This window comes from Carettochelys insculpta, chromosome 17 (genome assembly GCF_033958435.1).
Source record: "Carettochelys insculpta isolate YL-2023 chromosome 17, ASM3395843v1, whole genome shotgun sequence".
NCBI classification, from domain to species: Eukaryota; Metazoa; Chordata; order Testudines; family Carettochelyidae; genus Carettochelys; species Carettochelys insculpta.
The window spans coordinates 1945909-1958173 of NC_134153.1; the positions used below are offsets into that span (position 1 = coordinate 1945909).

The window sequence follows — 12265 nt, forward strand, 5'->3', positions numbered from 1 at the left end:
AAAAAAGAGAGAGAGAGAGACAGAAATTCGTTTCTCATAATCAAAAAGAGTTCTGGGTTCAGTGAAACAGTAGCTGCTATGTTGGTAGAAGTGGGCTGTAATTTAGAGATTGTAGCTAAAGGACCAGTGACAGAGAGTTGTGTTTTTGATGTCTTAAGAAGGCCAAAAGGGATTTTTTCAGAAAAGAGATTTGCTTTGTGCAATAGGAGGCTGAGTGGAAAACTTTGGCTAAAAGAGACTAGAAGGGTTAATATCTGACAAATACCCTGGAACCAAAACCTCAGCAGCTGACAGAGTGGAGCACATTTTAGTTAATTTCTTAAAATTAATATCTAGTTCAGGCAGACTCCTGTTAAACAGTTGACAGAAAAGATTTTTGTGAGAGAATCCTGCCCATTCGATACAGGATTGAGAGAGCTCCCATTCCATCTCCTGCATCCTCCAGCAAAAGGAGGAGACGACTCAGCATTCCTATCTGTAAGGGAGGGAAGTAGATTTTTTTTTTCTTATTCCCAGCCCTTTCTGGCTTTCTCTCTCTGCCCCAAAGAAGAAAAAGCGCTATGCCTTTTCCCCCTCTCTCTGGGTTCCCTTTAATTTTGCCTAATGAATGGGAATCATGGCTGAAAGTAATAAAGCCGTTGCAAGCAGACATACTATGCTCATGTAGTTCCTGAAACTTCATGTCTTGCCTCTGCTGAACCACAGAATATAGACCTCATACTGTGCTGGCTGAGCCTGATTCTGCAGCAATTGGGCATCAAACCCAAGGGAGATTTTGGGTAGAGAAAATAATTTATAATTGGGTCTTCACATAGGTGAGTCAGAGAATGAGGGTGCAGTGACTTGACTGCTAGACCCTGGAGTCATCAAAGGGACTCACAACTGATGCATGTCCTTAGTTCCCCAGGGAAAATTTGTCTGTTTCTCAAAATTTTCCCACTCAGTGTAGTTTGACATTTGAGGGGTTTTGCATGTTCTGATGGAGCCATTATAGGGGGAAGGTTGGCACAGCTCTTGTTGGTACTATTCATCTGTTTATATGGTATTAACCATCACTGCATTAATCTCCTATATTATTTTCCAAGTTGGTGAACATGTTGTAAGCAAACATAAAAATCTAATTAGCCATTGTCATCATCGACAGCAACCATGAGCTCAGCACCCACTGGTGTCCAATGCCTCCCTCACTATTTCCTTCTATCTTTCCCTGTCCAGTGCAGAGCAGCTTGTTTTCTGTAGACTAAGTCTGCACCAGTCTACTATATCATCTACCCATTCTCTGTGGGGTCTGCCTCTCCTATTCAAAGTGTCCATTGTGCGGAATACCAGGGTCCTGATTTTCCATTTGTTGTTCATTCTGCAGATATGCCCAAATAGCTGTAACTTGCATTGTATAACCTTCTGCAGTAGTTTACTACTACAGTAGTAGTAGTAAATATTGACTCTGTTCTGGTATGGCTATCCCATGAAAGCTCATCACCTAATAAATTATTTTGTTAGTCTTTAAAGTGCTACTTGACTGCATTTTTGTTTTGATACTATATAGACTAGCATTGCTATCTCTCTGTTACTACTTCTGCAATAGATTTTTTTCTCAGCTATGTCTTTCTATATAATTCCTTGTTGGTGATCTTCTGCACCCATCCTGTTCTCAGGATCCTTCTATAACAACTCCTCTTCAATGCCAATATTCTTCTCTTCGAATCTTTCATCATCACCCATGTCTCACATCCATACAACAGGTTGCTGAATACACACGTTTTCAAGACGCTTAGCTTCATTCCTACGCTGATCACTTTGCTTTTCTAGATCTTGCCTGATGCCATCTAACTCACTTCTGCTATTCTAGTTGCTATTTCCTTCTTACAGTCTAGATCATATGTTATGTTGCTTCCTAGATACATGAACTTCTCTACATTCTCTAGTTCGGTCCTGTCTACACTGATCTTCCTTCCTGTTTTCCTATCTCCAAATACCATTGTTTTTGTTTTATTGATGTTCATAATCAGTCCATACTGCTTCTCTTCCTCATTTAGCACCTGCACCGTTCTTGCTGTCTTCTCTTCATCTACCTCAATGATAACGATATCATTCGTGAACTTCAAGTTGTTAATTATCATCACCAATATCTCTTCTACCTCTTCCTTGATCTTGTCCATTGCTCTCACTAGATGAGTGATGAAGATACTCGGCGATATTGGATCTCCTTGTCTTGTACCTCTCCTCGATCTAAACCAACTTCCCATCTCTCCACATATTCTCTTCGCTGCCTCAGCATTGTCATTGATATCCTTCAATAACCGTATCAGTCTGCTATCCACTCCATGCCACTCCAACAATGCCTGAGTCACAGAATCATAGGGCTGGAAGGGACCTCAGGAGGTCATCGAGTCCAGCCCCCTGCTTCAAGCAGGATCAACCCCCACTAAGTCATCACAGCCAGGACCTTCTCCAGCCAGGACTTAAAAACCTCAAGGGGTGGAGAATCCACCACCTCTCGAGGCAGCGCATTCACCACCCTCCTGGGGAAATGGTTTTTCCTAATATCTAACCTGTACCTCTTCCTCTTCAACTTCACACCATTACTCCTTGTTCTGCCATCTGACACCACTGAGAACAGTTTCTCACCGTGCTCTTTAGAGCTCCCCTTCAGGAAGTTGAAGGCTGCTATTAAATCACCTCTAAGTCTTCTCTTCTGTAAACTGAATGAGCCCAAATCCCTCAGCCTATCCTTATACATCTTGTGCTTCAGCCTCTTAATCATTTTTGTTGCCCTCCACTGAACCTGCTCCAGGAAATCCACATCCTTTTTATACTGGGGGGGGGCCCAAAACTGGGCACAATATTCAAGATGTGGCCTCACCAGTGCCGAATAGAGGGGAACAACCACTTCTCTAGATCTGCTTGAAATGCTCCTCCTAATGCACCCTACTATGCCGTTAGCCTTCTTGGCTACAAGGGCACACTGTTTACTCATATCATTTCATCCACCATAACCCCTAGGTCCCTTTCCATCGTACTGCTTCTGAGCCAGTCGGGCCCTAGCCTGTAACAATATTTGGGATTCTTCTGCCCCAGCTGCAGCACTCTGCATGTCTCCTTGTTGAACTGCATCAGATTTCTTTTGGCCCAGTCCTCCAATTTATCCAGGTCACTCTGGATTCTCTCTCTACCCTCTAACGATATACCTCTCCCCCTAGTTTTGTGTCATCTGCAAACTTGCTGAGGGTGCAATCCAGTCCTTCATCCAGGTAATTCATAAAGATGTTGAACAACACCGGCCCCAGAACTGAGCCTTGCAGCACTCCGCTTGAAACCGCCTGCCATCCAGATATTGAGTCCTTGACCACTAGCCATTGGGCCCGACCCTCAAGCCACCTTTCTATCCATCTTATAGTTCAAAGATCCAATCCATATTTCCTTAACTTATGAACAAGAATGTTGTGGGAGACCGTTTCAAAAGCCTTGCTGAAGTCAAGGTATATCACATCCACTGACTTCCCCATGTCCACAGAGCTTGTTACCTCATCATAGAAGCTAATCAGATTGGTCAGGCAGGACTTGCCCCTGGTGAATCCATGTTGGCTACTTTTGATCACTTTCCCCTCTTCCAAGTGCTCCAAAATGGATTACTTGAGGATTCCCTCCATTATTTTCCCAGGGATTGAGGTAAGGCTGACCAGTCTATAGTTCCCTGGATTGTCCTTCTTTCCTTTTTTAAAGATGGGCACTACATTTGCCTTTTTCCAGTCTTTTGGGATCTCTCCTGGTCACCAAGAGTCTTCAAGGATAATGGCCAAAGCTTCAGCAATGACCTCTGCCAATTCCCTTAGTACCCTGGGGTGCATTAAATCCAGACCCGTGAACTTGTGAACATGTAGTTTTTCTAGATGGCTCAGAACTTGTTTCTTTCCTACAGATGGCTGCCCTCCACCTTCCCATACTTCTTTGTCTAGGACCATCATGCAGAAGTTGACTTTGTCCGTGAAGACTGAGGCAAAAAAAGCATTGAGTACTTCAGCTTTTCCTGCACCATCTGTCACTAGGTTACCTCTCTCATCCAGAAACGGCCGCACGCCTTCTTTGATAACCCGTTTATTGTTAACATGCCTGTAGAAACCCTTCTTGTTACTCTTCACATCCCTTGCCAGCTGCAGTTCCAGTTGTGCTTTCGCTTTCCTGATTACTGCCCGGCATTCTCCAGCCGTATGTTTATACTCCTCCTTAGTCAGCTGTCCACATTTCCATTTCTTGTATGCATCCTGTTTGAATTTAAGCTGACTAAGGATTTCCCGGTTAAGCCAAGCTGGTTGCCTACCATGTTTGCATTTCTTACTATGCAGCGGGATTGTTTATTCCTGTGTGTTCAGTAAGACTTCTTTAAAATCCTGTCAGTTGTCTTCAACTCTTTTCCACTTCATCTTCGTTTCCCAAGGGATCCCGCTCATCTGTTCTTTTAGAGAGTCGAAGTCTGCTCTCCTGAAATCAAGGGTCTGTATGTTACTGCTCACCTTTCTTCCTTTTGTCTGGATCCTGAAATCTATGATCTCATGGTCACTGCAGCCCAGGTTTCCTCTCACTTCTATTTCCACTAGTTCTTCCCTGTTTTGTGAGCAGCAGGTCAAGTTGCGCACGGCCCCTGATCGCTTCCTTCAGCACTTGTACCAAGAAGTTATCCCCAACATTCTCCAAAAACTTCCTGGATTGTCTGTGTGCTGCTGTATTGGTCTCCCAACAAATGTCCGGCTGATTAAAGTCTCCCATGAGAACCTGGGCCTGTGATTTGGAAGCTTCACTTAGCTGCCGGAAGAAATCCTCATCTATCTCCTCTCCCTTATCTGGCGGCCTATAGCAGACACCAACTACAACATCACCTCTGTTACTTCCACCTCTAAGTTTAACCCAAAGACACTCAACTGGATTTTCTCCTTCCTCATACTGGAGCTCTGAGCAATCACACTGCTCCCTCACACAGAGCGCAACTCCTCCTCCTTTTCTCCCGTCTGTCCTTCCTAAACAATTTATAACCTTCCATGACCGTGCTCCAGTTATGCGAATCGTCCCACCAAGTCTCCGTTATTCCAACCACCTCGTACTTGTGTGACTGTGCCAGGGCCTCTAATTCTTCCTGTTTGTTCCCCAGGCTTCTGGCATTAGTGTACAAGCATCTTAGAGAAGGGGCCGATTGGCCCACGTTCTCCTCTTCACCCAGGAAACCCACTCGATTGTTGCCTCCTCCTTCCGCACTTACCTCCAGGCTTGTGTCACCTTCTGCGAATGAACCGAGTTTAAAGCCCTCCTCACTAGGTTTGCAAGCCTGCATGCAAAGATGCTCTTTCCTCTCTTCGTGAGGTGGATCCCATCTCTTCTCAGCAATCCCTGTTCACGAAAAAGAATCCTAGGGTCAAAGAAACCAAATTCTTCCCTGCTACACCACCTGCTCAACCATGCATTTACCTCTGGGATTCAGTGATCCCTGCGCGGACCCCTTCCCTCCACAGGGAGGATAGACAAGAGCACCACTTGTGCACCGTATTCCTTGATCTTCCTTCCTAGGGTTACGTAATCCGCCGTGATCTTGTCAAAGTTGCTCTTAGCTGTATCGTTGGTTCCTAGAGGGAGAAATAGGAAGGGGTAATAGTCTACAGGTTTGACAGTTTTTGGCAGAGACTCTGTAATACCTCGGATTCTAGCTCCAGGCAAGAGCAAACTTGCCGGGATTCTAGGTCTGGACAGCAGATGGATGACTCCGTCCCTTTTAGGAGGGGGTCCCCGACCACTACAACCCATCTTTTTCTCTTAGGAGTGGTGGTCATAGCACTCCCATCCCTAGGACTGCGCATCCCATGCTTTAGAAACCATGGGGACTCCTTCAGATCCAGTCCCTGTGAGGTATCAGCCCCAGTTATCTCCGCTGTCACTTTCTGATCCATACTGTCAAATGCCTTCTGAAAATCGACGAGCAAGTGTGGCTGTTCTTGTTCTTTTGTCAAGCTTTCTCCACTGTCAACCTTAGTGTCAGTATTGTCACTAGCACGGATCTTGTCCTTCCCTTCGTTCCACGCTATATTACATAGTCGGTGTATTTCCTGAGTCATATTTTCTCTGCTGTATTTGATCATCTCTCCTGTGATCGTATCATTTCCAGGGCTCTTGTTGTTTAATAGTTCACTACGCTTTCTGCTTCCTCCTTCAAAATATCGGTCTCACTCTTGATGTTCGGCGGAGATATTTCTTTCAGTTCTTCTATCAATTTCTCTGAGACAGTCAGGTCCAGCTGTGCTTTGTACAGATGGGTGCATTATCTTTTCCATCGCTGCACAACCTTCTCCTTGTTCATGAGCACCTCGTTGTTCTTGTCTTTTGGTCACCATCTGCTTCGGCTACCACTTCCTATTAATATTACTATCATCTTATACACCTCCCTGGTCTTACACTTGCCGTAATACCTCTCTATATCTTCACACTGCTCCTCTAACCATTTATCCATATCCATTCTGGCTGCTTTCCTTACCTTGTTGCATTTCACTCTGCATTGTTGTTCTGCCTTCTCAGAAACATCCCTTCTGATCTTCAGTGCTCTCTTCTCTTGGACCAACTTCAGTGTCTCCTGCATAATCCACTTCTTACTAATCTTTTTCCAGAAACATCTGCTCAATTGCCTCTTCTGTCATCATGACTATTCCTTCGACTCACCCGTGCTTAAAATAAATGAGCTTTGTCATCAGGGTTCTCAGATAAAAGGGATGGGGGGCAAAAGTTCTTGATTTACTCACTTTATTTCCCTTTCTTTGTTTTGCCTCAGCCTAACAGAGGGACAAAAAGGCCCCGTGATGATGAAGATGAGGATATCAAAGCACGGCGGAAACAAGCAAGTGCACGGGAGCGCAGTCGCCACCGGGAAGAGGAAGCTGCTGCACTGGAAGAAACGGATGATGAGAAGAAGAAACTTCTTCAGATGGTTGACAAGGAAGGAGAAGAAGAAGAAGAGGAGGTAAATCTCAAGTGTTCTGTGCAGATGGGCTCCCTAAGACATCCAGTAAACTCTTTCATATCCAGAAGCCCTGTGACCAGGAGGTTGCCAGATATTCTGGAGAATAGAGGCATACCTAGCAATGCATAACACTAAAGAGAAACAAGATTAGATGTTAAGAAACAAACAAAAATGTATGCATACTACTTGATTTACCACCAACAGTAGTATTGTACCCTGTAAACTTATACTACATTTGCTGTATATGTTTGTATTTACTTTTACTATATAGTACTATGGAAAATGTAACTAAAATTTACTTATGATTAAAAAGCTGGTTATTTGAGAGTTCCAGATGGTAGAATGCCGGATTGGAAAGAGTTACTGTAGGTGCCTTTAGTCAAATCAGAACATTTTCCAGTACATAAGTCTAGTGAGAAAAATAAGGGCATCTTGTGGTTGTCTGGGCCCAAACTGTTCCCTCCCTTTTAAGGACACTGTCAACATATAAATCCAATTGATAGTACGATGACAAGTACAATTAGAACTATGTGCAGTACAGCTATTTGGAAGCAAAGGCAAATATTTTCATAATCATTGTAACAATGGAAAACAGGGAAAGGAATGACTAAATCATTTGCCAAAGACTGACATTTCACTCTGCTTGGCTTGTGAAACTATCTGGTGGTTTTCAGTGCCTGGGGCTCAGGATATCGGAAGGCTGATGTTTCAGTTTCCAACCCTTCAGGGAGTGCCATCCTTTTCAAAATGGGCTTCTGAAATAATGAACAAAGGAATGACCAGGGTATTGTCCTCATGTATAAGTCATCACACTGCATGTTTATTCTTAAAGTAAAAACGTTATTGAGAAAACTGGTAGAAAACAATGCAAGTTCTTACAGCCAGGGTAAAAATCTTACCAGAGATTACACCAACTCTGTTTTAGGGCTCCAGTGGTCTTTAGTCCTTCCAAACCCACAGCTCGGCTTTCTCCATGGTTACAAGTTCACCTGCCTCAGATCCAGAACCAAAACAAAGGTTGAGCAGTTCTTTCTTTATACAGCTTGGGCTTTGATCTTGGTCCTTTTTTAATAGATACTCATCTGTCAATAGCTCTCTCCTCAGGTCCTAGCTTTAAAAGGCTATTTGCATAAGAGAAAGTTAGGACTTCTTATTAACCTCTCCCTAGAAATCCTCTGAAACTCCACTTAACCCTTCGTGCCCCCAAAGTCCATATTCCCTGTTTTTATGTCTCCCCATGTGACAGATTGTATACAGTTCCAGCCCACAGTAATACATGACTTAATACAGTAAGTCTCAGAAGTCTAGCTGTGTTAGTTTGTAGCTTTGTTAGACTTCAGTGGCTTCATTAGATGAAGTGGATCTTACCCATGAAAGCTCATTTCTTAATAAATAAAAATTTTGGTCTTTAAGGTGCTACAGAACTGCTTGCTGTTTGTTAATATAGTAAAGTCTTTCAACGATATTGTTGGGAATTGCCATCTCTGTCACACAGCTAGAAACCTTGTGTAGGACTGGGCCTTTTCTGTTAAGGGCAGGGGAAAATTCATTATATAAATGTATGAAACGGATTGCTCTAAATCCAGGAGATAGTTACTTTCAGCTTGTCTGTGTTGTGTTTGATGAAAAACAAGTGACATTTGCCACTGTGGAAACACATGGGTTTGTACAATGCCATTGTTCTTTGTGTGCAGCATTCCTAACATTCAGCTTTGAAATCTCCCTCTACTTCCTGATGTTGAGCTATTGCCACTGCTGCTGTGGGTAATGGATGAGGCAGAGAATGCACGATTTTATTAGTGTTTGAGTTGGAGGATTAATGGGTAAAGCAAAAGCCCAATTGATTGGCTGGAATCTTCAGAATCAAGTTCATAGAATCAGAACACTAGACCTGGGAGGGAGCTTGAGAGATCCTCATGTCTACTCCCCTGCCCTCATGGCAGGACCAAGCACTGTCTAGCTCAGGGATTCCCAGCCTATGGGTCGAGACCTAAACATGGGTCACGATTAAATTTGTTAAGGGTCGCCAGCAGCTTAGAGCTACTTGTGACTCTCAAGGAAGCCATTTGCAGCTCTTTGACGCTGCAACATCCAGCAGTTATCTCTATCAGTAGAGAAGCAAAACAAAAAGCAGCCAAGTGGCACTTTAAAGACTAGCGAAATAGTTTATTAGGTGAGCTTTCGTGGGACAGACCCACTTCTTCAGACTTCAGTAGAGAAGCAATTATGCATTACAAAGACATCTTCTCCACCTTTGGTATTCGTAGCCGCCCCAGGCAAGCCACTTAATACTCTTGCAGTAAGTCATTCTCGCCCCCTCCACGCTTTTCCTCTTTTGCCCTTCTGTTCTATGTAGCTGATCTGACAGTTTTTTTCATTTTTTTTGTTTGTCTCTCCCCCCACTCCTCCAGCCTCTGAGTATGAGGTTTAAGCTGGGGGGGCCATGGACGTGGAGCAGTTTGGGGATGAGGTTCTTCCCCCAACCACAACTCAGATCAACTATAGTAATAATAAGCTATAATAAACATAGTGCTGTTATTATTAACGTATTTTCCCTTTTTTCTATTAAATAACTACTATGAATATATAAACATGAGAGGGTACAATTTTATATTCTTGCCTCAGGCAGAAAGTTAGTTAGTTATGGCACTGCTTTCCCCACTTCCCCTGCCCCGTCTTTGAATCGCTGGGGGTCACCAAGTCTTCCCGAATTGTCAGAATGGGTCCCTGTCTGGAAAAGGTTGGGAACTGCTGGTCTAGACCGAGTTAGTGTAGTCTGTGAGAGTTCCCAGTCTCTTGCAACAAAAATATAATTTGAGCATTCTGTTTTTCTAGCGGCCCAAACTGCTAGAATTTGCAAAATTCCTTTAAAATCAAAGTCCCCTTCCTGGTAGTTTAGTTCATATCAGTGCCATTAAATAGGTTTTCTTATTTACTGTGTAGGTGCATTTGTTTATGCAGACAATCTGTGTGGGTCTTATGGAAATGTTTTGCTAACTGGACTTAATCTGAAAGTGTGGCTCGTACTTGTCTGTGTCGGCCTTCTTCAGTGAGAAGGAAGGTGAGCTTCCTTCTCTGATTGCCATTGGCTCCTGGTTACAGTTTATGACACAGGAATAACCAGAGTTGGCTCAGCGTGGTGGGTATTCTTTCTTTTTGCCCGGTTGCTTTTGGGCTAAGCAATATTTGTTTTGTTTGCCCAGGATGAACCTCTGGATGAAAGTTCAGTGAAGAAGATGATTCTTACTTTTGAGAAGAGGTCTTACAAAAACCAAGAGCTGCGGATCAAGTTCCCAGACAATCCAGAAAAGTAAGGTCATGTGCAGTCCCTGTCTTGCCCACTATGAGCCTTCTGTCCTGTGCCTGAGCCCAAAATTAATCTCGTATTCACAGAGGCGGTTTTATGTTCAGTTGTGTGAAGAAAATCATGTAATTAAAGACAATTATAGCTAGGTATGATTGTGTTTGAAATTAGGGTTTTTAATTTAAAAATGGGCATTGCTGAGACTTATGCTGGTAGTGACTGTGATGTGAAAAAAGAGGAGAAAAATTTGAATTTTATTTAAAAATATATTGAATTCCTGCTCTGTTGCTAATAATACATTAGATTAATAGAATCTGCCATTTTACAATGCTAGGGGGCTTTTTGTATTCTATTTTTGGGCAAAGATTTAAAAAATGATCATAATGTGAGACTTACAAGGTCTTTTTAGCCACCTAAATAAATGACCTAGTTTTCAGAAGTGATGAGTGTCCAGCTGTGCCGCTAGGAACAGTCAGTCTCATTGTCTCTTGCCTGGGAAGTCATATGGGCTTTGGTTAGCACGCTTGGAACACCATTATTGGAGTTTGACAGTATTCTAGTTTCCAGCAGACTTTCTGTAAAATCTCTCTTTGTAAAATCTTTAGTTTTTCCTCTGTTTCTCTCTCCCATTTCATATGTACTTTCCTCTCTATGCTAATGTCTTGTGTGTCTTAGGTTCTGGCTCGTGGCTGGTCAGTTTCCCCATTCCCGCCAGCACAGGGCAGCCAGGAACCAGGCTGCCATTTGGTTCCCAGCTCCCCACTGCTTCGGGGACCCAGGAAACTAGGTCAGCCAGCCCTGATCAGTTTCCTGGCTCTGCAAGCAAACGGGAGCCAGGAGCCAGGCTGTCGCTTGATTCCCGGCTCCCCGCCACTCCCGAGACCAGGAAACCGCTCCTGTCAGAGGTGGCAGCTGCATTAACCTAAGACACACAACTTGGTCACATGCATCTGCAGGGTATACTGTAAAGGGAATCCTGCTTCACTTCATGGGAACTATCAGAATACTATATGCTAAGTAACATGGATGGTTCTGTTGATAACCTGGCTCTTCCTATGAAGTGTTTGTTCTCAGAATTGCAGTTGTTTGAACACAGGGAACTCCATTCCCTTTTATCCATGGCTCTTGTATGGAAATATTTGCGTTCTGTGACTGCAGTCACTACTCATTAGTGATTGCTGTTTTTTTTCAGCTTCCCTGAACTTTGCCAGGCACTGCTGGTGTTCTGCCACAGTTAACAGGGAAGGGAGGGAGTTTTTATGGTGTGAAGCAAAAGAAATATTCTGCGACCTGTCAGGCTGAATCCATGTTCTGTTTGCAAGTCCGAATTAATTTTAACAGGCAGTGCTGTTATTTGGTGGTGTGTTATTGCCTGCTAGCTTAGCCCTCTCTCCCAACTGGTGAGTCACACATCTTTGAATCTCTGATGCCCCAGGACAATCCCTTCTGAAAGTCAGAGCTGCATGAAGTCTGAAGAAAAGGCTCAGTTCAATGAGGCCTATTGTCCAAACCCTTCTTTCAGAAGCAAAAGAAGAGAAGTTCAGTGGGAGCAAGTGGCATTCCTTTCCCTTCCTTACACCAGCAGAAGGACATTGGGTCTGATCCAAACTCATCCTTTTTCTAGCATTTGTCTTTATTTAACTTAAATAAACAAAGTAAATCTTTAGCCTGTTTTCTCTTAAGCTTGGCATGAGCCAAGGTCTCTGTTTCTGTCCTGGTTCTCCCTGTCTGACAGTCATCCAAAGCCTCTTATCTCCTTACTGGACCTAATGTAATCCGCACACTCTAACACCAAGATGAGTGAGAAGAATTCTCGTGTCAGGATCCAGCCATCTTGTACATATTCAAGTAACTCGTGTAGCAATTCCACCCCATCAGTCAGTTCCATAGCTTTGTATTTGAACGAAACGGCTGGAAGTAGCTGACACGTACTTCTTTAAGCTCAAATATGTAAATTAGAGGGGCTG

The 12265-nt window shown here is 43.5% G+C and overlaps 1 protein-coding gene across 1 annotated transcript in view; it reads left to right on the plus strand.

The window, feature by feature from the left end:
* CTNNBL1 (catenin beta like 1) overlaps positions 1–12265 on the plus strand; it is a 107083-nt gene that overhangs the window by 22209 nt on the left and 72609 nt on the right. Inside the window, exons 2-3 of the mRNA XM_075011740.1 lie at positions 6806–6994; positions 10198–10304. Of these exons, the coding sequence (XP_074867841.1) occupies positions 6806–6994; positions 10198–10304 (296 nt within the window). The remainder of the gene's footprint in view (positions 1–6805; positions 6995–10197; positions 10305–12265) is intronic.